General features: G+C 43.3%; 1 protein-coding gene across 1 annotated transcript; it reads left to right on the top strand.

Moving 5' to 3' along the window:
* C2H19orf53 (chromosome 2 C19orf53 homolog) lies at positions 1–6,337 on the top strand. The gene is made up of 3 exons (XM_032211039.1): positions 1–152; positions 4,486–4,541; positions 6,133–6,337. Exons 1-3 carry the CDS (start codon positions 59–61, stop codon positions 6,271–6,273), a joined length of 291 nt encoding a protein of 96 aa, XP_032066930.1. The 5' UTR covers positions 1–58; the 3' UTR covers positions 6,274–6,337.
* The last annotated feature ends 20,734 nt before the right edge of the window (positions 6,338–27,071 follow it).

Raw genomic sequence — 27,071 nt, 5'->3', positions numbered from 1 at the left:
TCCGGCTCTGCTTCTGGTGGGCGGAGGAGCCCCGGAGGCGGAGAGCTCGCTGGGATCGATGGCTCAGGGCAAGCAGAAGTTCAAGGCGCGCAAGACGGCCGCTGCGGGGAAGGCGGCGGCGGCTGCGGCTGCCCGCGGACCTCGCAAAGGAGGTATAGCTGGGGAAAAGGCGCCGAGGGCGGGGAGGGTAGGGGGGGGGGGTTGGGGGGCCGGACTGGTCGCGCTAGCCTTGCTTCGTCCATGAACAGGAAGGAGGCTGAGAGCCTTTTGGTGCGTAGGAAGAACGGGCTTTTTATGCACCCTGTCCAAGCCAAGATTGCTCAACCTTGGCAACTTGGAAGAGGTCCGGACTTCAACTCCCAGAATTCCCCAGCCAGCGAATGCTGGCTGGGGAATTCTGGGAGTTGAAGTCCGGACCTCTTCCAAGTTGCCATAGTTGAGAAACACGTACTAAGCAAAATCTAGATAGTTTGATAAGAGTGACTTGGAGCTTCAAAGTGTTTCACTTGTACATTTTTTGGGGTTTCATTGCACTGTTGAAAGAAATGTCCTTCTGGGTTCGGCTCCAAGTGGGGAAAAGACACTGGAGACACGGAGGCTGCTTGGAAAGATGGTTTATTGTTGGACAGGGCCACATGGCTTGAGCCCTGGACAGAAAAGGGGATCACATGCTTCAATGTTGGTGGAGAAGAAGAGAAGGGCTGAGGGAGGGGCTTGCTAGGCTTTTTATACCCTGTTTAGTCCCACCTCTCTGTTTCCTGTTCCTGTGTAAGAAATGTATTCTGATTGGTTGTCAGACTCCCATGGGGCCATGCAGGGGCAACTCTCTAGGCTGCGTTTTGAATCCAGGTTTGGTTGAGTTCTCAGATGCCATGTGGTCAGTTGAGTAAAGGGCCAATATTATCATGCTTTAATCCCATCCCCCTGGAGCTGAAGTGGAGAAGTCTTTATTATGTAAAGTGGGCTAGCCTGGCCTTCTCAATGGCCTATTGACAAAGTGTGGATGGGCAGGAAGCTACAGGCAACTATTCTGTCTTTTAAAGCATGTTTCTTTCTTTTCACATCCAGAGAAATATTCTGCCTTTTCAATATTTCCTAGGATATTTCATTTTTCTCGGAGAGGGCTGGATGATAACTTCCCACAGTACTGGAGGGTGGTGGTGCTGGTGTAGGCAGTTATCACCCAGCCCTCTCCCAGAAAAAAATGAAATATCCTAGGAAATATTGAAAAGGCAGAATATTTCTCTGGATGTGAAAAGAAAGAAAAGTGTTTTCAAAGACAGGATACCTGCCTGTAGCTTCCTGCCCATCCCCACTTTGTCAATGGGCCATTAAGAAGGCCAAGCTAGTCCACTTTACATAATAAAGGCTTCTCCACTTCAGCTCCAGGGGGGATGGGATTGACTACATGGCATCTGAGAACTCAACCAAACCTGGATTCAGGTTTCTCAAACTGGGCAACTTTAAGAGGGGTGGACTTCAACTCCCAGAATTCCTCAGCTACCCATGGGGAATTCTGGAAGTTGGTCCATGCTTCTTAAAGCTGCCCAGTTTGAGAAAAACTGCGTTAGTGCATCAAACGTGATGATCAAAGATGATGCATCTTATTGAGGCAGGTTATGGATAATCCACATACCCCTCGGGGGAGGACTGGTACAGATCCCTGCAGTCATGAAGTTCCCTGAAGGGCCTTTGGTCCACTTGATGTCTGAGCCTGCAAGGTAGCGGAGTGGGTAGAGTGCAGCACTGCAGGCTACTTCAGCTGACTGCAGTTCTGCAGTTCAGCTGTTCAAATCTCACCGGCTCAGGGTTGACTCAGCCTTCCATCCTTTCCGAGGTGGGTAAAATGAGGACCCGGATTGTTATTGGGGGCGATATGCTGACTGTAAACCGCTTAAAGAGGGCTGAAAGCCCTATGAAGCGGTATATAAGTCTAACTGCTATTGCTTTTGCTATCTTAGAGATTGCTCTGAAAGAGGATGTGGGAGAACCATCATACATAGTGTTTGAAGCTGTTTAAGGATAACACAACAAACAAAGTGTTATAGAATTGAAGCAGAGAAGTAGTCTTCTTAAATCAGCACTAGCAATTACTTTATTTTTTAAACCAGCTTTGAGGGGGTTTTGGTGCTGTCGGAACTTGGTTTCATTACCCAAATTAAATAGCATTATCAGCGGTAGTCTAACATCACTAGCACTGGTGATGCTACCTAGTTTGAGTAATGAAACATCTGCAAGAAAATAATCAAGCTCAGAGAGCACCAAGGACCCCACATTTCAGCCCCGAGCTACAGATGTTCTCCTTTATTTACACCAACTTCGATTAGTGCAAGTTTGCACGATCCTTAGGGCTATTATGGAAGATTTCTAAACACAACCTTTGCAAACGTTCTTCCAATTATTCATTTGTTTTTTTTAAAAATACTTTGAACAACAAAAGTGGTTGAGTAGCACACAGTGTGCTAAAGAGCTTTTTCGGAGTGGCAATAAGAACATGTGTTGGGCAGATAGCTTATGATTAAGATCAGAAATGATACAAATTGTTTATAGTTAGCCTAGCAAGGAGGAGCTAAGCTCAATTCAAAGACGTTATTAATTTTCTACTTTCTCTTTAAGTATATTTTAAACTGTTTTTGTTAAAGATTTATACCTTGTATTGGTTCTGGGAAGTCAGGGGGGGAAGGCGGGGGGGGGAAGGTTGGGGTGGGTTTACTAAGTTGGAGGAGGGGTGTTGGATTTTAAGGTATTATGATTGTACATGTATACTGCTATTTTTTCTTTTTTATGTATATTGAAATGGAATTATAAATACCATCAACACAAAAGGGAGTTTGCTCAGAAGCTGAAATGCACCAAGTGAATTAGAGGAAGAGGGGGAAGCAGAGGAAAGAAGAAAGATAGGAAGAGAGGGACAGGAGAGAGGGTGAAGGGGGAAGATGAGCTGTATAAGGAGGAGTGGTAAGGGGAGAGAGGAGAAGGAGAAAGGAAGGGGAAGTAGAGTAGAAAACGATGGAGGGAAGACAGGATGTAGAAGAGTGGGAAGCAGAGGAGAGAAGAAAGATAGGAAGAGAGGGGCAGGAGAGAGTGTGAAGGGGAAGAGGAGGTGTATAAGGAGGAGTGATAAGGTGAGAGAGGAGGAGAAAGGAAGGGGAAGTAGAGTAGAAAACGATGGAGGGAAGACAGGATGTAGAAGAGTGGGAAGCAGAGGAGAGAAGAAAGATAGGAAGAAAGGGATAGGAGAGAGGGTGAAGGGGGAAGATGAGGTGTATAAGGAGGAGTGGTAAGGGGAGAGAGGAGAAGGAGAAGGAAGGGGAAGTAGAGTAGAAAAGGATGGAGGGAAGAAAGGATGTAGAAGAGTGGGAAGCAGAGGAGAGAAGAAAGATAGGAAGAGAGGGACAGGAGAGAGGGTGAAGGGGGAAGATGAGGTGTATAAGGAGGAGTGGTAAGGGGAGAGAGGAGAAGGAGAAAGGAAGGGGAAGTAGAGTAGAAAAGGATGGAGGGAAGACAGGATGTAGAAGAGTGGGAAGCAGAGGAGAGAAGAAAGATAGGAAGAGAGGGACAGGAGAGAGGGTGAAGGGGGAAGATGAGGTGTATAAGGAGGAGTGGTAAGGGGAGAGAGGAGAAGGAGAAAGGAAGGGGAAGTAGAGTAGAAAAGGATGGAGGGAAGAAAGGATGTAGAAGAGTGGGAAGCAGAGGAGAGAAGAAAGATAGGAAGAGAGGGACAGGAGAGAGGGTGAAGGGGGAAGATGAGGTGTATAAGGAGGAGTGGTGAGGGGAGAGAGGAGAAGGAGAAAGGAAGGGGAAGTAGAGTAGAAAATGATGGAGGGAAGACAGGATGTAGAAGAGTGGGAAGCAGAGGAGAGAAGAAAGATAGGAAGAGAGGGACAGGAGAGAGGGTGAAGGGGGAAGATGAGGTCTATAAGGAGGAGTGGTAAGGGGAGAGAGGAGAAGGAGAAAGGAAGGGGAAGTAGAGTAGAAAATGATGGAGGGAAGACAGAATGTAGAAAGGGGGAGGAGAGAGGGGGAAGAAAGTGTCGGATAAGGTATAAATATGGTGTATGGAGAGCAGAAGAGCCAATAACTGGTGTTTTTCTTTTTTCTTTCTTTGGTAGTTGATGGTAAGATTAATTTATGTAATTACTTAATAATACAACATGATATTGACTATACAATAGTATACATGTGATTATATGCTATGAAAATGGGAAATAAAAATTTTCTATGTGAAAAAGAACATGTGTTGGGCAGATTGTTCTCTAAACACCAGCCACTCCCCCACTCTGGTGCTTTCCAGATGCAGTTGGAGTCCTTCTCAGATTGCTATCATGCAGGCTGCAAAATACGGGAAATACGTCTTCCGTGCCTGGAAGGCAGCTTGTTAGGGAAATCTAACAAACGTAATAGAAATTAATCTAATGCAATTTTTTTCATGAGACGTTGATGCCAGAACAAAATATATTTATAATTATTTGGTTCCTCTCACAGGTCGTGTGATTGCGCCCAAGAAAGCCCGCGTGATCCAGCAACAGAAAGTGAAAAAGGTGTGCTATCTCTCATTCTCAGCCCTTCGTCCACCAATAATTGCCTTTAAATCGGTGGCACAGAGTTTGTTTTTACTACAAATCTATGAATGTGACCTAATTCATTACTTGTATCCTTTTCCGAACTTGAATAGCTTCACCAGTTGTCTATGTTCTGGTAACTACTGCACAAATGTAGCTCTGGAAGAGGGTTCAAAACTTGTGGTGCATATAAAATTTGGCTGCAGAATTTTTAATTAGATAGCTGACTGTTCTGAGACACACACACACACACACACACACACACCACACCAACACACACTCCGAGCCAAAGATACATTACGGCATTTAATTGACAGACAGGTCCTTGGCAGCAAACCGGCACAGACAAGATTGGGCAGCAATCCAGCACAGATAAGCCATGGCAGCAATCCAGCCTGCCAAGCTCACAATAATGTTCTCCAACATTAGTTCCTGCGTTGACTTCTGAAAGAGGGGCATGTGCGCAAGCAGTCCTTTTATAGTCTGGAGAGGAGCCTAATGACCACCAGCTGAGTGCAATTACCTCCTGTAACTGCGCAACTGTTCCTGACGCCTATCAGCTCTTCGGTGCCGAGCATCTAGGAACAACTCACTGCTGATGTCCGGATCACACTCCCTTGTCTCCTCTGAAACGATCTACCCCCTGAGATCCGGACCCTCCACACTTTCTCAGCCTTCCGAAAGTCTGTTAAGACTTGACTGTTCCGGCAAGCCTGGGGCTGCTGATCTTTGATTGAGCTTCAGCCCCATTAAGATTGAGTGCATGTTGTGTCTTTTTTAATTCGCTTTGTCTTGTATTTTAAATTCTTTTAATATTTTTTAAACTATTTTTTATGTAAGCCGCCTGGAGTCCTTCGGGATTGGGTGGCATACAAATCCATTAAAATTGAAATTGAAATCCTCCCCACTGGTCCAAGGCTCAGGTGCCTCTTGGTGGCCAACCAGCCTCTCTGCGCCCTGCTCGGAATCGGAACCCTGTCCAGGGTCCTCTACATCCTTCAGAGCTGACTCATAGGGCCCCTCGCTGTCGGGAGTCTGGTGGCAGCTCCAACGGCTCCTTCTGGGCCACAACACTTTGCAACTCCAGCAAATATGAAGATCTTGCTATTGTGTAATATCCAAGGTCAGCTGCATGAAGAACTCTCACTTTGCCTAATGGCAGAGCTGGATTTGATGATGTGTGAAAGGTGTTTCTTCTCAAGTATGTCGTCTACAAAACTTCCCTCCCAGGGTGCCTCCCTTGTCTTAAATTTTTGGTGTTAGGAAAACCTTTTTCAAAAATTCTTGGAAATATAGGTATTTTTGTATTCGGGTTGCTGTTTTCCTTTTTGTTTAATGTTACTCTATGCTGATTTAATGTTACTCTATGCTGATTTAATGTTTATTTTATGAAGGACAACCAAATAACAGAAAAAAATATTACGTTACTTAGGGAGTTGAAAAGCGTGGTACCTTTGTTCATAAATCTAGCAAGACCCTTGAACATTTACAGGATTAAGCAATTATTGGTTAATCGTCATGAATTGCCTGTCATTCTATAAACTGAGCCTTTCTCTCTTCCTCTCTGCAGAATCTGGAGGTTACCATCTGTAAGAAGATTGAGCATGAGGTGGTCATGAAAGCCAGCACTAAGTTAGCCAAGAAACTTAGTTTGTTAAAGGCCCCCAAAGTGGGAAAAAAGAAAGATCCAGGCCACTCTAGCAAGTCATAACAATGTTTCATGGACTGCTGAACTGGTGATTGTGGCCTGCAATACATTTCAGTTTGACTGTGTCCATGGTATCTGTGATTTTGTTGAATTGAATTAAATTGAATTTATTGCACTTATATGCCGCCCTTTTCCCCCTGAAGGGGACTCAGGGCGGCTCACAATCCAAGTCAGGGAAGGGGATACAGATAAGGGATAAAAAAGACGAACAAAACAATACACAATTTAAAAGCACACAACAACCATACCATTCGAGGGGGGGGGGGGGGGGGGCAAAAGCTCTTTAGAGAAGAGCCAAGGTGGCGCAGTGGTTAAATGCAGCACTGCAGGCTACTGCTAGATCAGCAGGTCAGCGGTTCAAATCTCACCGGCTCAGGGTTGACTCAGCCTTCCATCCTTCCGAGGTGGGTAAAATGAGGACCCAGATTGTTGGGGGCAATATGCTGACTCTCTGTAAACCGCTTAGAGAGGCCTGAAAGGCCTATGAAGCGGTATATAAGTCTACTGCTATTGCTATTGCTATTTAGCCCCAGGCCTGTCGGAACAAGCCAGGTTTTAAGGGCTGATCATCTGGCAGAGAAAGAGTTTTCTTCTACATAAAAATCCACCTGGTTAGCTCCTTGCCTGATACTGGATGGTGGGCTAATACAATAGCTATTAGATTGCTTTCAAACTTGACTTACTCTAGTTTCAAGTTTCCCTCCTTTGTTTTGGGGTTTATGACCGAGCCGAGGTGGCGCAGTGGTTAAATGCAGCACTGCAGGCTACTTCAGCTGACTGCAGTTCTGCAGTTCGGCTGTTCAAATCTCACTGGCTCAGGGTTGACTCAGCCTTCCATCCTTCCGAGGTGGGTAAAATGAGGACCCGGATTGTTGTTGGGGGCGATATGCTGACTCTGTAAACCCGCTTAGAGAGGGCTGAAAGCCCTATGAAGCGGTATATAAGTCTAACTGCTATTGCTATAGAACCACAAATTTTAATGTTTTTACATCAAACATGGATTCGCATCTTTTGTGTTCAGTTTTGGACATAGGAGCAGAAATGGCAACCTTGAGTTTATTCTCAATTGTGGGAATGTGATCCCTTCTGCTGGAAAGTAGCTTGGCTTATTGCCAGCTCTCTTCTATCTGCTTTTACCTATTGTCTTCTGATCACTATAACGTATAGTGTGATGCTTTTCTGCCTGCTGATTCTGTTCCTATTTATCTCATCCCACATCTGCTTATCGTAGTTGAATCCTCCTGCCCCCACAAATTGCATATAGTTATAATAAACTACAGTGAGGTCAAAATGATGTGTGCACTGGCATCGTCCTGCCCACATTTTGTACTTGTGTCACATTATCTGAGGCAAGTAACAAATTGTGATTTGGATATGATGATGTTAGCATTTCACACTTGTCATTCTTTGCCCCCCTCCGTGCAGATATCCAAATCAGTTCAAGAATGCAAGCTGTTAATTTTTCAGTGTATTTTACCACACTTTAAAGTACTCTAGAGCAGGGGGTCTCCAACCTTGGCAACTTTAAGACTTGTTTTTTTTTTTTTTAAATAAAGTTGGGCTTGGGTCAGTGGTTGGTTCCTACCAGTTCGCACCTATTCGGTAGAACTAGTTCATCAAATCTACCGGACCGGTTAGAAGAGGTTCCACCAGTGGACCCGGAAAGCAGGCCACACCTACAGAAGAGGCTCCAAAAATTTTTTGAAACCCACCACTGCTAAAGGGTTAGGGGTGCAAGGATCTTGTAACTTGACAGCTTTAAGACTTTCACTCTCCAATGCCAGAGTTCCTGAGCCAATGTGACTGGAAGAGGAATTCTGGGAGTTGAAGTCCACAAGTCTTAAAGCTGTCAGGTTTGAACACCCCATGGGTTTTTTTTTTTCTAAAGGGTTAGGGGTGCAAGGATCTTGTAACTTGACAGCTTTAAGACTTGCATGCTTCAATGCCAGAGTTTCTGAATAGCTACTTGGACCGACCTAAGTACTAATTCATAATTTCATATCCGGTCACATGGGCAGCAAGCCACTCCCATCCGGTCACATGGGCGGCAAGCCACTCCCACAAAGGAGGCCACACCCACAGAGTAGGTTCGAACAATTTTTGAAACCCACCACTGGCTTGGGTATAAGTCCCCATTCTCTCCCCACTCCCAATAAAGAAACAAGGGAGGGGGGAGGTGAAGGAATGGGGGATGTTTCTTGAATACAGGATTTTGGAAAAGTGGAGGAAGGGTACAGAAAACTTGGAAATGGCATGGAGGAATGGAATGGCATGATTATACCTCTTCACAGAAACACTAAGCACTCCAATGCTGGCTGGGGAATTCTGGGAGTTGAAGTCCAGACATCTTCAAGTTGCTAAGGTTGAGAAACACTGCTATAAGCAATCCTGTAAGTTTTGTAAAACGAAAAAAACCCACATCAGAAATAGAATTTTGTGGCTGATGGTTGTAATGCCTGGGTTTTTTTTTATATTGCCTTGCATTTGAGGCTTGGGTCATAATAAAAAGTGGAGGGGATGATGAAATGAGAAGAGGCAATAAAAAGAGAAAATCCAGTTTTAATCTGGAGATAATCAAGATTTTTGTAATGGTGAAAATTTGTGCAGCGTAGGGAAAGGAGAAGTTTATAGGTGATGGTGACTGTAACACACCCAAGTTTTTTTCAAGGCGTACAGCATCTTTACTGGCCTGGCCCTTTCCTATTGCTTGGTGACACTGGAAAACCAGAAAAAACAAGTGGACATGGAAAAAAAGAAATAGAACTGTTTTTCTCTACTTTTGATCAACGCAAGAAGGTATCTGAATCTTTCTTCCAGATAGGATTTCTAAATCATGAAGTCTGGTCAATTCTGTCAAGAAGAAAAGGACTCTGAGAAGCAGAGATGTTTTTGTATTTCAAAAATAATGTTTAGAGGCTGGCCGAAACCAGTTTCAAAGAGGACTGGCGCAGGAAAATGTGTGAAAATTCGTAACCCGACAAAAGGGCGAACGACAAAACCGCGCCCGACTAAACCGCGTCGCTAAAACTGCAACGTCATCAACGCGGCAACAACAGCGCGGAGACAGAAAGCCGATTTAAGTTAAGGTAAGGGTTAGGTTTAGGGTTACGTTTAGGGTTAGGTTTAGTTTTACAGCGCGCCTCTGTCGCCGCGCTGTTGGCGCGATTCAGCGCTCATTCGTCAGCGCTTTAGAACACGCGGTTTTGTCACCGCGGTTTAGTCGGGCGCAGTTTTGTCGTTCGCCCTTTTGTCGGTGAACCGTGAAAATTAACCTTCGCCATCTTGCTGACTAGGAAGTTCTGGGAGTCCATATCCTAAAATGGTCAAGTTTGAAAAATGCTGCTTTAAATCTTTTGCACAATGCTGGGTGGGAATTTTGGAAGCGGAAGTCCAACGCATCTGAAAAAATACTATTTGGGAAAGCTATTTCAATCAATATTCCGCCAATATCTTGGTATCCTCAAAATATTGGTGATGTGTCTCTACCGCTCTTAGAAAAGTTGTAATTCAACGCATCTGAAACACTAGGTTGAAGAGGCTAGTTTAGTGAGCAAAAAGACAGATGGGGAAATGGCAGCATCAAGATTTTCTTCTGGAAGTGTAGACTTCTATTGCGTTCCTTCTGAAACTCTTAATACAAATCTACACAGCGTAGAGTACATGTGCAATCCCCAAAGGGGAAGAAAATTGCTTTGATAGGGGATCTTTTGGGATATGTATCTCTAATATTCTATGGCTTCAGAGATGGTAGTGAAAATGGATCGACTGATATAGAGAATAGCAATAGCAGTTAGACTTCTATACCACTTCGTAGGGCTTTTAGCCCTCTCTAAGCAGTTTACAGAGTCAGCATATCGCCCTCACAGTCTGGGTCCTCATTTCACCCACCTCGGAAGGATGGAAGGCTGAGTCAACCTTGAGCCGGTGAGATTAGAACCGCTGAACTGCAGATAACAGTCAGCTGAAGTGGCCTGCAGTACTGCACCCTAACCACTGCACCACCTTGGAGAAAGGGAAATAAGTAATTTTTTTCCCCATTTCCTGACAGTTAGAACAATTAATCGATGGAACAGAAGTTGCCTCCAGAAGTTGCGAATGCCCCAACACTGGAAGTCTTTAAGAAGATGTTAGATAGCCATTTGTCTGAAACGGTATACGGTTTCCTGCCTAGGCAGGGGGTTGGACTAGAAGACCTCCAAGGTCCCTTCCAACTCTGCTTTTGTATTGTATTACTTTTGAGGAGAACCAAAATTCTTTTCACTTCTCGGTCCTACAGTGGAAAAACAATACCTGAAATACAAACAGGTTCTTGCTGTAGTGTGTTTTGGAATGAATATCCTGGGCAGACAGTTCTTAACTAGATTTCTAAAAAACCTGAGAAATAAATCGCTGTAGGCTGTCCAATTTAAATTCAGGAGCAGATCTGGAGAAGCATTTCCTAGAAGGTCATTTTATTTGTTTGGGCCAGGATTTTCTCTACTTAATTCCATAGCAATTGTCCAAGCTTTGGGGTAGTAGAGGTTGTTCGGAATCCCTAATCAAAATTTAGGGTTAAATCTGGATTTTTCTGCAAGTAAACGGATAGCTTTTTACTCCCATAGAACAGGGGGCCCCAACCCCCATGCTGTAGCCCACTACCAAGCCTTGAGCTTGAGCCCTTCTGGGTGACGGAAGTGGTGGGCGAGCCCACTCACATATCCCCACTTGTGCTCTGTTTGCATGAAACACACACACACACCCAGCATTTGTGCGCAAGTCGGAAAGATTGGAGAACTCTGCCTTAGGTTATAGGGATAAAAATTATCCCTTTGCTTTTTTTTTGCAATTTGTTTTTATTTTTAAACATAAAATAATAATAATTTTTTTTTCATCCATTACGCACAGCATGTCGTTTGGTTACAAGTGTTTTTGCATCCATGTTCTCAATTACATTTACCATCACAGATTTTTCATCTAATATAACTAGATACCTGACTTTCATTGTACATATATTCAATTACAATTAATATTTTTTTTCAATAAACCTAATTCCCTTACATTCTTGATAGTCTGCTTAATAACAATATACCTTTATACAATCACAGATTCCGATATGAAAGAGATTTACCAACCATTTATATTTGCATATCACTGTTTTCAATTATGTAAAATCCCACCAATCAACTATCAAGTGTGCTTATGTTCATTATTGTCCTTGTACATCATACATTCAAACAAAGATGTTATTCCTTCATTTTTCAACAAGGTATTCTAAAAATTGGTGTGTGTGTGTGTGTGTATGTATGTATGTATGTATGTATATATGTGTGTATATGTGTGTGTGTGTGTGTGTGTATATATATATATATATATATATATATATATATATATATATATATATATATATATATATATATATATATATATATATATAAATAAGATTTTTACAACCCCTGGTAAGCCCCAATTATGGGAGGAAGCTAACTGCTTCCATCATCTGTCATTCGGCTCGTCACAAGAGTCCATCACGACAGAAACCCAATATTTTTACTGTTGCCTTTGTTATATTTGTGTTTTTTATTTGTGCTGATAAATAAATAAAGGGAGACTAGTATAGATCTATTTCAGGTTCAGGTTCAAATCCCAGTAAGGGTATGGCTAGCTGATGAGAGCTAAATAGCTTGAAATAGATCTATACTAGTCTCCCTTTATTTATTTATCAGCACAAATAAAAAAACACAAATATAACAAAGGCAACAGTAAAAATATTGGGTTTCTGTCGTGATGGACTCTTGTGACGAGCCGAATGACAGATGATGGAAGCAGTTAGCTTCCTCCCATAATTGGGGCTTACCAGGGGTTGTAAAAATCTAATAGATACCTTTCACCCTGGCTTCGCTGATAAACGGATAAGAGCCTGTGGCCTAATGGCTAAGATCTCTGCCTAGTGTGCCTAGTATGCAATATAGCCCAGGTTCAAATCCCAGTAAGGGTGTGGCTAGCTGATGAGAGCTAAATAGCTTGAAATAGATCTATACTAGTCTCCCTTTATTTATTTATCAGCACAAATTAAAAAAAAAACACAAATATAACAAAGGCAACAGTAAAAATATTGGGTTTCTGTCATGATGGACTCTTGTGACGAGCCGAATGACAGATTATGGAAGCAGTTAGCTTCCTCCCATAAATGGGGCTTACCAGGGGTTGTAAAAATCAAATAATATATATATATATATATATATATATATATATATATATATATATATATATATATATATATATATATATATATATAAAGTGACAACCCCTGGTATGCCCAAATATGGGAGGAAGGTCACACTTACACTCTCTGTCTTCAGCTCGTCACAAGAGACCATCCAGACAGAAACCCAATATTTTTTACTGTTGCCTTTTTGTTACATTTGTTATATTTATGCTGATAAATAAATAAAGGGAGACTAGTATAAGGAGTGATAAGGAGTCGAGCTCTGTAGCTCAATGGTTAACACATCTGCCTAAGAGGCAATAGAGCACAGGTTCGATTCCCAACATGGGTATGGCTAGCTGATGAGAGCTAAATAGCTTGAAATAGATCTATACTAGTCTCCCTTTATTTATTTATCAGCATAAATATAACAAATGTAACAAAAAGGCAACAGTAAAAAATATTGGGTTTCTGTCTGGATGGTCTCTTGTGACGAGCCGAAGACAGAGAGTGGAAGTGTGACCTTCCTCCCATATTTGGGCATACCAGGGGTTGTGACTTTAAATATATACCTCTCACCCTGGCTGGCTGATAAGGAGTCGAGCTCTGTAGCTCAATGGTTAGCACATCTGCCTAAGAGGCAATAGAGCACAGGTTCGATTCCCAACATGGGTATGGCTAGCTGATGAGAGCTAAATAGCTTGAAATAGATCTATACACAAATAAAAAAAACACAAATATATACATATATATATATATATATATATATATATATATATATATATATATATATATATATATATAATATAATATATATATATATATATATATATATATATGAATGAATGAATGAATGAATGAATGAATGATAGTTATCCCTTTGCTGTCATCTGATTGGACACCTGATTGGAAGAAGGAAGAGACTCAAACAGGGATGCGATGTAGAGCCTCTTAAACTGTTAATTCAAATGCATTTCTGTGTTAGGAATGAGTTAATGCTCCCACTTTATGCAATGAATGAGCAGAACTGATAATTCCAAGGTGTCCCAACAGATGGAGACCGGAGTCCAGAACCTCAGCAGAACATCCTACAGAGATAGATTGGGCATCTTCCTCTGCAAAAAGGTTACTTTGAGATTACAAAATACCGTAATTTATTATAGACCAGCAACACAATTTTGGAAGTGACTGCCCTGCTCTCTGATGGCTGAATGCTGCTCAGGTTTTATCAGTAATGGCCAGAAGAGGTCAGTGTTGGAGACAATACTGGATTGGCAGAGCATCCTTCTGAAAGCGCGTACGCATTTTTAATGAAATGGAAATAAGTAATTTTTTTAAAAAAAAATCATGTTATGCATATTTGTCGGATGGACCAACTATTTACTGAGACATGGGAGAATCTCTGGCCTCCCTTCCTCCTTCCTTTTATTCCCGTTGAAATAAAAACATTGGCAGGTTGATGTAGCTTTCCTGTAGAGTACCATAAATCAGTTCCTCTGTGTCCTGCATCTGAAACACCCAAGATCGAATCTCAAGTCTACTTCTCTTTGGCATCCTTCCAGTGCCCTCGTATCCCCCCCCTCCTTAGTTTCTTCCTAATGTTAAACACTCAGGTTTTTTTTTCCAATCTGTCCTAAAAGTGGTTTCTAGTCTTGTCAACTTTAATGTCTTTCTCTGAATCTTGCCAATGGGAAAGACCGATCCTAGTCCCTTTCCCAGGATATAGTTTTATTTCTCCACTGTTGGAAAGGGTGATGGGATGGCCTTGCAAGTTTGCAAGTTTAATTTTATTTATGGGCCAGCCAATCCCGAAGGACTCCGGGCGGCTTACAGAAGGAAAAGAAAGAAAATAAAATAAAAATAAAATAAGACAAGTTAAAAACAACACAGATACATTCATTTCAGTCAGGGCTGGACCTCAATAATGAGGTCAACAGCCCCAGGCCTGCCGGAAAAGCCAGGTCTTGACAGCTTTTCTGAAGGCCATGAGCGTGGGTGAGGTCCGGATTTCTGGGGTAGTTGGTCGGAGCAGCCACAGAGAAGGCTCTCCTCCGGGGAGCCGCCAGCCGACATTGTCTGGCTGACGGCATCTGAAGGAGGCCAACCCTGTGGGATCTCACTGGCCGTTGGGAGGAATGTGGCAGTAGGCTGTCTCGCAGGTATCCTGGTCCTAAGCCATGCAGGGCTTTAAAGGTGATAACCAACATGGTCTTCAGATGGTCTTTCATGGTGCTTTTCCATGAAAATAATTCTTCTGTGCTGATAGGGCCAGAGTTTTTCAATTTATTGGAGCCAGCTGTAGCCCTGAAATCTTACAAAGCAATCCTCCACGGGTCCAGTTAGGAATAGGTTCTCCTGAGTTAAGTGGGATGATCCTTGGGGAAATGTCTAAAGGATTGCAACATCACCTCACCATTACTATTTTAAGTACATCAGGAAATCCCTCCAAAGGTTTCAGTTGTTTGAATCAAAGAAGATAGTTGGCAGTTTTCCTTCCATTTGTGGAAATCAAAGGGAAGCCTCTGCAGGTTTGGTCTATCACCTATTCATAGGTTAATAAGATGTGTGGGCCTTCCCAGTTGGAGAGGGTACAATGGCACAGCGGTAAGCTAGAATGGAAGATCCTTGGCTGACAAAGAACTTCAAAAGGATTTAGTTGGATGGGGGAAAGAGGAAATAACATGGCAAATAGTATGCAGGATGAGAAGTGCTTCTTTGGTAAGGCAATTGTATCGGTATCAGGAGGGGGGGGGGGAAACCCCAAATATGCCTTTGCAATGTGTGTGGTATCTATGGAAGAAGTATGGACAGAGTCACATAAGTGAAAACGTTTCTCTAAACATGACGTCTTCATGCATCTACAGCTTTCAGTATAGCCACTTTTCTTATGCCTTCTGGTTTTTATCACAGAACGAGAGCAATTTCAACAAGTTTGAGTTTAATTTTATTTATAGGCCGCCCAATCCCGGAGGACTCCGGGCGACTTACAACGAGGGGAAAAAGAAAAGCAATAAAGAAAATAAGAATAAAAATAGACAAATTAAAAACAACACAGATACATTCGTTTTCGGTTGCGGCTGGACCTCAACAATGAGGTCAACAGCCCCAGGCCTGCCGGAATAGCCAGGTTTTAACAGCTTTTCTGAAGGCCATGAGAGTGGGTAAGGTCCGGATTTCTGGGGGTAGTTCGTTCCAAAGGGTCGGGGCAGCCACAGAGAAGGCTCTCCTCCGGGGAGCCACCAGCCGACATTGTCTGGCTGACGGCAACCGAAGGAGGCCCACCCTGTGGGATCTTACCGGCCGTTGGGAGGAGTGTGGCAGTAGGCGGTCTCGCAGGTACGCTGGCCCTAAGCCATGTAGGGCTTTAAAGGTAATAACCAACACCTTGAATTGCGTCCGGAGACCAATAGGTAGCCAGTTCAGCTCACGGAGGATAGGTGTAACATGGGTGTACCTAGGTACACCCCATATCGCTCGCGCGGCTGCATTCTGGAATAGTTGCAGTCTCTGAAGACTTTCAAGGTAGCCCCATGTAGAGCGCATACAATACAATTCGGCCTCGTACTAGCTTTAAAGTTTGCTGTTCTACCTTCATGTGTAGTTAAGGAGTTGGACTACGACCGAGGTTTTAAATTCGCTTTCAGCCACAGAAGGCCATAGAGTGAAAGGTAGGATATAAAACTATGAACGAATGATAGGAGAAATGGAAAGGTTCTTGAAAATCATCTAATTCAACTCATTGCCAAGTGCAGGAATCTACTGCTTCAGCCTCCGTGACAGATGCCCAATTCAGCTTTCATTAAACACCTCCACTGAAGAACAGACCGGGGTGGCGCAGTGGTTAAATGCAGCACTGCAGGCTACTTCAGCTGACTGCAGTTCTGCAGTTCGGCTGTTCAAATCTCACCGGCTCAGGGTTGACTCAGCCTTCCATCCTTCCGAGGTGGGTAAAATGAGGACCCGGATTGTTGTTGGGGGCGATATGCTGACTCTGTAAACTGCTTAGAGAGGGCTGAAAGCCCTATGAAGCGGTATATAAGTCTAACTGCTATTGCTAACTGTTATTGCTATCATCTCCTTAAACTGCTCTAATAGTTAGAAAAGCCTTCCCACTGTCCAATCAAAATCTCTTCCTTTATCATTTAAACATCTTGTTTTCTAGAAAATGCTGGCCAACTGTCCCTCATCAAAATATTCTTGAATCTCAACAGTGTCCGCTGAATAAGTTTGCTATCCTCTTTATTTTTCAGTCATCTGAAAATCTGATAACCATATTTTCTAACCACTCCACCCCATCACAAAACCACAGACTTAAATGGGGATACAATAACTACTGTATATCATCCCTTCCTCTTCTCGGGAGCTGTGCCTGTAAATCTCAAGCCCAGTTGAGTTACGATTGCGAAAAGCTGAACCAATTTTTCAGACAGTACAAAAAAAAAAAACGAAATCACGCTTCTTAACTCCTGCTCAAAAGTTATTAAGACTGTAGCAGTTGCTCCATTTAAAAAGAAGGAGAGAAGAAAGAGAAGAAAGGGGGGCAGGAAGGAGGGAGGGAAGCAAGGAGGGAAGGAAGGAGGGAAGGAAGGAGAGAAGGGGAGAAGAAAGGAGGGAAGGAAGGAGAGAAGGAAGGAGGGAAGGAAGGAGGGAATGTAGGAGAGAAGGAAGGGGGGAAGGAAGGAGGAAAGGAAGGGGGAAAGGAAGGAGAGAAGGAGAAAAGAAAGGGAAGGAAGGAGGGAAGGAGGGAAGGGGAAGGAGGGAGGGAAGGAAGGAGGGAAGGAAGGGGAGTAGGAGAGAAGAGACGGGGGAAGGAAAGAGGGAGGGAGGGAAGAAGAAGTAGGACCGTTGTAAGATAAGATGGATCTATGGGATGTTAAAAAAGCAATCTTCAAGTATATTGTCAACTGTAGGGAAAAATTGTTATAAATACATATTATTAATAACAAAATAAAAATAAAAATAAAATAAAAAGAAGGACGCCTCAAGAGAATCGTGGCAGCAACCGAGAGCAGCTGCTCATTCAAAGCGTCCTGGTAGGGAGCCTGATAACTCCATGTCATCTAAATAGTATCTTGTTATCTGTCCTCTCTCGTATATCAAATGGTGTTAAGAAGAACATTTTGCTACCTCGTGTGCACACAAGCACCCATTCCCTAGATTTGGAGTTAGAAAGTGACTTCTTTAACTGCAGGGCCCCAAGTTTCACGTTATGGAATCAAAGGTCTACTCTAAAGATGCAAAACAAAGGTTCCAGATTAGAATCCTGTCTTAAGAAATTATATGCAGTAGAAGACCTGCTACTTAAGCAACATGTTTCTCACCGGATTGGATTGGGTGTTCCAAACATGGCCCGGAAATGGACAGCTAGCCAAGGTACTCCCGTTAAAACATACTGGATGAGAGGGCATCCAGGCTCAGGCAGTTGTGCAAGAATATCTAAAGAATGTACTACAAAACTGAAGTGTGGGTATGCTGAGGGCTGTAGGCTTCTAGGAAGAGGCATGTGCAAAACAACAAAAAAAACCCTGAGAACAAATGGATAAACTAATTCTTTGCTGAGCGTTCCACAAAATTGTATTTGAGGAGCTCAGTGACAAAAAAATGCCAATTGCCTCTTAAAAACAGTTGCCCCAGTCAGGCAGTGTAAGAGCATGAAAGAACTCCGGGCTTTTTTATTTATTTATTTATAAATGTGTTTTTATTTTTCCATTTTCATTTCGTACAGTCACATATATACTGTGCATAACCGGGGCCATATAACATTGAACAATAAACACAGCCATTCCTCTTGTCAACAATACCCCCCAAAATACAAACCCAATATACCTCTTCGACCCTTTCTTTCTTTCTTTCTTTCTTTCTTTCTTTCTTTCTTTCTTTCTGTCTGTCTGTCTGTCTGTCTTTCTTTCTTTCTTTCGCCCCCGTCCAACTTTCCATCTTCCCTCCAACATTCCCCTCTACCCTACTTCCCCTCCCCCTCTACCACTCCTCTCTCCCAGTACACTCCCTCCCTTCCCTCTCACCCTCCCTCCCATCCTCTCTCTACCCCTCTTTCTTCTATCCCTCTACTCCTCCCTTCGGTGTATTTCTACAATCTATTAATATATTCAGCTTGTCCTATTTTTACAGTGAAATTAAAGAGCAACAGTATAAAAGTGCAGTCGCGTTACTTTAAAATCTAACACATACTATATATCCCCCCTCCCCCCTAACACCCCACCTCCCTTCCCCTCCCCCCCCGACTTCCCAGAGCCCGTACACGGTATAGGTTTTTAACAAATACAGTCTAAAATATATTAAGACAAAGGAAATAAAAAAAAGAAGTTAATAACATCTCTGCATTAAACTCAGCTTCTTCCTGTTACACTAACTTTGAGCAGTTTAGATTATTCCTGATCTTAAGCATAGGCTATCTGTAATTTCTTAGTCCCGTATTTGTTTTGTATATAGTCAATCCATTTTTTCCAGTCTCGTTTATATCTCTCATTTGAATGGTCTTTAAGATATGCCGATATTTTAGCCATCTCGGCTAGGTTTGTAACTTTCAAAGAACTCCGGGCTTTGACATCAGCTTCCAAACACCTTTTTAATCCTGCCTTTTGGACATTGTCTTATTTAGCAAATTAAGGGGCAAGTAAAAAAGAATGAAAAAAGAAAAAAAAAAGAAATTATATGCAGTAATTTGAACTGATGGACATCTGCCCCGCCTTCCTTATTCATGGCCATAGATAATTCCACCAAGATTCCGAAGGATTGTGACTTGATTTATTATAATTCCAATCTATAAGAGATTGGAATGAGTCTGGCAATTTTTTGTTGAGCTAAACCAGTCATATGTATACTAAACATCTGCTGGCTGAATTCCTAGATTGGCTTGATTCATCTTGAGAGATGAACTGTCAGGGTTCAGAGTAGGCAGATTTATACCGTATACTATACTATACTCTGTACAGGTTGTCCTTGGGTTACAACCATTCATTCAGTGACATTTGAAGTTACAACAGCACTGGAAAAGGATGCTTCCGATAAGCAAAGTCAATGGGGGAAAGCTGGATTAAAAACTGCCTGGCTCAATTTTACAATTGCACTGATTTGCTTAACAACTTGGCCAAAAAAAAAAGGCCATAAAATCAGGTGTGATTAATTTAACAAACCACGGCTTAGAATCAAAAATTCTGGTCCCAATTGTAATCATAAACTGATGACTATTTATAGTGCTGTCGAATTTGGAAGAAAAGTATTCCATGCAACATAGTAGTTTGTTCTGACCCCCCTTCTTCGCTTGTTCAAAGATGACAGTCAGACAGACTTAAAAGGAAATAACTTTATCAGTCCTGGCTCCCGCTGGCTGCGAGCCCAAAATAAACATAAATAAAATCTCTGGCAAGAAGATAAGAGAATGCAAAACAAAGATCTCTTACGGCCAAACCAGGTGTACAGAAAGAAAGCCAAGCACTTCTCCAAGTGTCTCTTTGAATCAGGGTTACAGAAAACAAATCACTTATCCAAGTGCCTCTCACAAACAAACAACGACCGATGAACGATGAACCACGAACGAGCGAGTGAACGTTGACTCCTGCAACCAGGGTGTGGCACCATCAGTCCTTTTATCTCCAGAAGACCATGCTAACGAGCCCCAGCTGCATTGTTATTCCTGCAGCCCGACTCAACTCGCAGCAAACTTCTGCTGAGTCACAACAGTAGTTTATCCCTGTTCATGGCTCATAATCAAGTTTGCATTTGATTTGACTTCCAGGATTAAACTATAGCACAGTAATGGCTAACCTTTGTCCCCTTGCGGGCCAAAACTGTGCGCACGCACGCTAATCAGTCTAACATCTCTAGCCCATATTTACATTGTATGAGGGAAGAAATCATGGGGCATTCCGACAAAAGCCAGCGAATGCTGGCTGGGGAATTCTGGGAGTTGAAGTCCGGACATCTTCAAGTTGCCAAGGTTGAGAAACACTGGACAAAAGCATTGCTGAGGTCCACATACTCTATGACTATAGCATTCCCTTGGTTGATTTACGAGGCTAGTAACTCTATTAAAGAGGGAGTGGGAGATTAGTCTAGCATGATTCATTTGGAACAACCTACACTGGCTCCTGTTAACTGTAGCATGTCTTATCCAAGTCACACCTGATGTTTGGTCATCTGTTCAAAGATTCTTGCCTAGTGTAGATGTCAAGCTGGCAGGTTGTAATTCCAAGATCCGCCTCCTCCTGCTTTTTGAAGATGTGTATGACGTTCGCCCTACTCTTAATGTTCCGCGTCCTCACCTGTCCTCCAAGAATCTCAAAAATAAATTAAGCGAGAGCCTGCAACCACCTTTACTTGTTTCTCCACTAGCATTTGATCCATCTGGCTCTAGAGACTTGAATTCATTTCAATTAGCCCTTTCAGTCTCCTTGTCGGTCTTAAGCTGCTGTTTCCTCCTTCCTTCCAGTGACAAAACCACGACCAGCTAGGCATCTGTTCTTCCCATTCTTACAAAATACAGAAGGAGTTAAGAAGTTCTGCCTTCTTATCATCACCCATCGCCACTTCTTTCCTGAAGGGACTTATGCTGTCTTCGGCTTTCTTTTTCTTTGTGGCTTGCTTACACTGTTATTTTTTTATTTTATTTTAGTATTTCTTGCACTCCTCACCACTCATTCTGAGTTATAGCTTTCCTTTTCATTTCTAGAGATCCTGGAAACTACCTTGTATCCATCTCTGGTGATGTTCTGTTCCGTGACCCGTCAAAACCGCGCTCGACTAAGCCGCGCCCGATTTAACCGCGTCGCTGACGTCATCAACAGGGCGACAACAGCCAGCGCGGAGAAAGAAGGGCGCTTTAAATAGCGCTTTGAAAGCAAGCCGATTCAACGTAAGGTAAGGGTTAGGTTTAGGGTTAGGTTAAGGGTTAGGTTAAGGGTTAGGGTTAGATTTAGGGTTAGGTTAAGGGTTAGGGTTAGGGTTAGGTTTAGGGTTAGGTTTAGGGTTAGGTTAAGGGTTAGGGTTAGGTTTAGGGTTAGGTTAAGGGTTAGGTTTAGGGTTAGGTTTAGGTTTAGGTTTAGGGTTAGGGTTAGGGTTAGGGTTAGGGTTAGGGTTAGGGTTAGGGTTAGGGTTAGGGTTAGGGTTAGGGTTAGGGTTAGGGTTAGGGTTAGGGTTAGGTTAAGGGTTAGGGTTAGGATTAGGTTTAGGGTTAGGTTAAGGGTTAGGGTTAGGTTCAGGGTTAGGTTTAGGGTTAGGTTAAGTGTTAGGGTTAGGGTTAGGGTTAGGTTAAGGGTTAGGTTTAGGTTTAGGGTTAGGGTTAGGGTTAGGGTTAGGGTTAGGTTTAGGGTTAGGTTAAGGGTTAGGGTTAGGTTTAGGGTTAGGTTAAGGGTTAGGGTTAGGATTAGGTTTAGGGTTAGGTTAAGGGTTAGGGTTAGGTTCAGGGTTAGGTTTAGGGTTAGGTTAAGTGTTAGGGTTAGGGTTAGGGTTAGGTTAAGGGTTAGGTTTAGGTTTAGGGTTAGGGTTAGGGTTAGGGTTAGGGTTAGGGTTAGGTTTAGGGTTAGGTTAAGGGTTAGGTTTAGGGTTAGGTTTAGGGTTAGGGTTAGGATTAGGTTTAGGTTTAGGGGTTAATTTTAGGTTTAGGGTTTACAGCGTGCTTCTGTCTCCGCGCTGTTGTCGCCCTGTTGATGATGTCAGCTATGCGGTTTAGTCGGGCGCGGTTTAGTCGAGCGTGGTTTTGTGGTGGAACCGTTCTGTTCCTTCCATTTTCTATAAAGGTCCCGTTTCTCTCCCACAGTTTAAAGAACTCTCCGTGCATCATCGCTGGCCTCTTTTGGTTTCTCCCATTATACTTCCTGTGAGAATTGTTTGCAATTGTACCTTCAATATCTGATTTCATAGAATTTCCCATCCTTCCTCGACTCTTTTCTCCTTAAGGATTTGAAGCCATCAGCTCCGACTTACCTTTTTTTGCAGTTTATCAAAGCCAGTTTTTCTGAGGTCCAGCGTGCAGATCTGATTCACCTCAATTCCTCCTCTTCTGGCTATCACCAAATATCATCAAGGATAATATTATTAATCCCCCCCCCCCCAAATGTCAGTCACCTTCAATTCTTCACCAATTCTTTTCTGGTTGCTAGAGATAGGAAATGTTCTGTTTCCTCCATCCCCATTCTTGCATATGAAGTTGTCAGCAAAAAAAAAGGGGCAAGAATTTGTCGGTTGACTCTTGATAGAGTAAAATTCCCAGCAGATGACAGAATAATTGAAATCTCTGGTTATCACTCTTGCATGCCCCTTTGAAAGGCTGGTCATTTAGAGCCGAGGTGGCGCAGTGGTTAGGGTGCAGTACTGCAGGCCACTTCAGCTGACTGTGGTCTGCAGTTCAGAGGTTCAAATCTCACCGGCTCAAGGTTGACTCAGCCTTCCATCCTTCCAAGGTAGGTGAAATGAGGACCCAGACTGTGGGGGCGATATGCTGACTCAATTTGCTAAAAATCTGTAAACCGCTTAGAGAGGGCTGAAAGCCCTATGAAGCGGTATATAAGTCTAATTAATAAATAAATAAATCCTGGAAATACTGTATTTTGTCTACTGTATGTCTTCTGCTGCTCACACAGTCTCACAATGATAACTCTCACTATGGTTTGTATCCCTCTGCTTTTATCCTTGCCCATTTTTTTCCAGCAGGATTTCTATATCCCATTCCTTAATTTCTGTGCATGTATATTTTTTTCTTTACAGCACAACAGCCCTATCCTTTCTATTTGGCCTGCTTTTTAAAATAAATTGTAGGCTTCCTGTGCTGTATCCAAATCTTATGCATCATCCCTCCAACTTCCCTGTCACATCCTCTTGGTCTTCCGGAGTAAGCATCTATAATTTCCTCTTTTTCTTTCCTGTATTCCGTGCACGTGGAATATGATGTTTCATTTTCTTGGAACGGTCCTTGGCCACATATCTGGTTCTGCTAACCATTTTTCCCCTTCTATTCAGCATCACCGTTTACGTAGCAAATTATTGAGTTCTGTTTTCTCTTCCTATGCCTTCAACAGGAAGGATTGATGAAAAAAACTACCAGTTTTCTATACTCTCCTCCTTCAGGACTTATCATATTCAGAGATTTTTTTCAGGGTTTCTTCTGGCCAAATCCTTTGCCTCCACATCGATCAAGAGGAAATGATAGATCTTGGTACGTTTCAATAGTCTTAATAATTTCTCCATCACATCCTACATGCAGGCATCTGGTACCTATTCACAACAAACCTCCTGCAAAATCTTACAAAGCCTGCACATCCTGCATTGGGTCCCCTGAAGTGGGACTCACCCAGAGGTGGGTTTCTAACAGTTCGCACTTATTATGTAGAACCGGTTCGTCAAATCTACCGAACCAGTTAGAAGAGGTTCCACCAGTGGACCCGGAAAGCAGGCCACACCTACAGAAGAGGTTCCAAAAAATTTTGAAACCCACCACTGGCAAGGATCTTGTAACTTGACAGCTTTAAGACTTGCATGCTTCAATGCCAGAGTTTCGGAATAGCTACTTGGACCGACCTAAGTACAAATTCATAATTTCATATCCGGTCACATGGGCGGAAAGCCACTCCCATCCGGTCACATGGGTGGCTGTTCTGTCCCCCCTCCTTCGCTCGTTAACAGACGACAGGCAGACAAGAACTTTTATCAGTTCAAGAACTTTTATCAGTTCTCGGCTCAGACTGGCTGCGAGCCCAAAAATAAACATAAATAAAGTCTCTGACAAGAAGATAACAGAATGCAAAACAAAACTCTTACAAAGCAATTCACTTCTCCAAGTGTCTCCTTGAATCAGGGTTACAGAAAGCCAATCACTTCTCCAAGTGTCTCTCACAAACAAACCATGACCGATGAATGATGAACGTTGACTCCTGCAACCAGGGCGTGGCACCATCCGTCCTTTTATCTCCAGAAGACGCCACTAACGAGCCCCAGCTGCATTGTTAATCTTGCATCCCGACTCAACTCACAGCAAACTTCTGCTGAGTCACAACAGGTGGCAAGCCACTCCCACAAAGGAGGCCACACCCACAGAGTAGGTTCCAACGATTTTTGAAACCCACCACTGGACTCACCCATCACCTTTGCACATGTCTTCTTTCTCAGAGTGGATTTCTTTGATCTATGGGAGCCTAAGAGATGTTCTATAGCAGGGATCTCCAACTTTGGCAACTTTAAGCCTGGTGGACTTCAAACTCCCAGAATTCCTCAGCCAGCAAAGCTTTGGGAGGTGAGTGGGAGCAAATTCTGGGAGTTGAAGTCCACCAGGCTTAAAGATGCCAAGGTTGGAGACCCCTGTTCTTTAGCACTGTTTGCTCAGGTGGCTGTCAATCAGCCCCTAGAAGGAACGCCTGGAACTGATGTGTGAGTCCCATTTGCATCAGAGGCCTCCTGCTTCTTCAGGTCCCATGCTTCCACATATTTGCCTCTGCCGAAACTCTTTCCTCCCCTTTCTCCAGAGTTCTCTTCATTTCTCTGCTCTTCCTAGAGGCTCCAAAACAGTGGTGGGTTTCAAAAATTGTTCGAACCTACTCTGTGGGTGTGGCCTCCTTTGTGGGAGTGGCTTGCCGCCCATGTGACCGGATGGGAGTGGCTTGCCGTTCATGTGACCAGATATGAAGATGCCGACGACATTTGTCAGAACCACCTTAAATTGCATCACACACAGCCCTGGCATGCATAAGAATAGGATGCAAACTTGTTTTTTAAAAGGCATCTTTGGTTTGCGTTAAAACAACCTCAACACACGCAATATTCTGATTGCACCACAAACGCAGGAGTCATCCTTACCGTTCACAGAGGCCCTGAGTTTTATAAATAGGAGCATGATAGTGTAGAATAATCATATCCAAGGACCAGTGGTGGGTTTCAAAAAATGTTTGGACCCTCTTCTGTAGGTGTGGCCTGCTTTCCGGGTCCACTGTTGGAACCTCTTCTAACCGGTTCGGTAGATGTGATGAACCGGTTCTACCGAATAGGTGCGAACTGGTAGGAACCCACCTCTGATCCAAACCCACTTTTTCCTGATGCATTTCAGGGTAGCATCTCTCCTTTCAAGTTCCTTCACATTTTCTTCCAATAAGGGAACGAGCTTGAACTTGCACGGGGAGAGGTTTGGGTCCTCTTAGGGCAGGAAGACAAATAGTGCACACATCTTGCAGATCACCATAATCCTTCCCCTGCTGGTCCCAATTATTTAGAGCAGTGTTTCTCAACCTTGGCAACTTGAAGATGTCCGGACTTCAACTCCCAGAATTCCCCAGCCAGCGAATGTGGAATTGTGGGAGTTGAAGTCCGGACATCTTCAAGTGGCCAAGGTTGAGAAACACTGATTTAGACTTTTTTAGCCAGTCCTTCCTTGTTCACTTGCTTTGCGAGGGCCTAGAAAGGGCTTCTCTGGGTGATGGTTCCTCTGGATTGGAAGAAGATGGGCGGGCGGGGGGGGGGGGGGAGATCAAATGCAGAAAAAGCAGAAGAAGAGTAAAGGTTCTTCTCCCTTGGCTTCCCTTCCTGAACTCCTATCTGCTTCTCCATTATTTAAAAATAAGTTGCTGACAAGCCCCTTAGGGTCACATTAGTCAGATTTTTTTTTGAAAGATAAAAGGGATTAAATTAGAGGAGCCCGTTTAGTAGAGTGGTTAGTAGAGTGGTTAAGGCATCATGAGTTCTAAATCTAACCCCACTTTAGGCACCTAGCCAGCTGGGTGACCTTGGGCCAATCACACCCTCTCAGCCCTAGGAAGAAAAAGGCAATGGCCAGCCACTTCTGAAAATCTTGCCAAGACAACTGGAGAGAGGAGGCCAGGCAGTTTGCAGGGAATCAAAATCGATTGGAAGGTACAGTTGTAACCGTGGCACGACAAAAACGTGCTCGACTAAAGCGCGCCCGATTAAACCGCGTCGCTGACGTCATCAACAGGGCGACAACAGCCAGCGCGGAGAAAGAAGGGCGCTTTAAATAGCGCTTTGAAAGCAAGCCGATTCAACTTAAGGTAAGGGTTAGGTTTAGGGTTAGCTTTAGGGTTAGGTTTAGGTTTAGGGTTAGGGTTAGGTTTAGGGTTAGGTTTAGGGTTAGTTTAAGGGTTAGGATTAGGTTTAGCGTTAGGTTAAGGGTTAGGCTTAGGGTTAGGTTAAGGGTTAGGGTTAGGTTAAGGGTTAGGTTTAGGGTTAGGTTTAGGATTAGGTTTAGGGGGGTTAGGTTTAGGTTTAGGGGTTAATTTTAGGTTTAGCGTTTACAGCGTGCTTCTGTCTCCGCGCTGTTGTCGCCCTGTGATGACGTCAGCTATGCGGTTTCGTCAAGTGCCCTTTAGTCAAATGCAGTTTTGTGGTGGAACCAGTTGCAACAACAATGGGATTAGGTTACAGAATGTTGGAAATTGGGCATGTTTATTTTAGCAACCCATTTATCAGTAAGCACAGGGAAGTGAAAGCCCTAATTCCGCTAGCCCTCTTTCTAACTTCCTCTGGGTGAAAAGGGAAATGTTGCTCCCTGTCGGCATGAAAGAACGCAGAGAAACTCCTAACCTCCAGTGCTTTGCAAACCATTGTTCCTGTTTCAGGCTCCAAAAGTCCTATTTGGATATGAAAAGACATTACTGGGCCC

The sequence above is a fragment of the Thamnophis elegans genome, chromosome 2 (genome assembly GCF_009769535.1).
Source record: "Thamnophis elegans isolate rThaEle1 chromosome 2, rThaEle1.pri, whole genome shotgun sequence".
NCBI lineage: Eukaryota > Metazoa > Chordata > Lepidosauria > Squamata > Colubridae > Thamnophis > Thamnophis elegans.
Note: the sequence above shows the minus strand (reverse complement) of the source record. Positions and strands in the feature narration are given on the sequence as shown.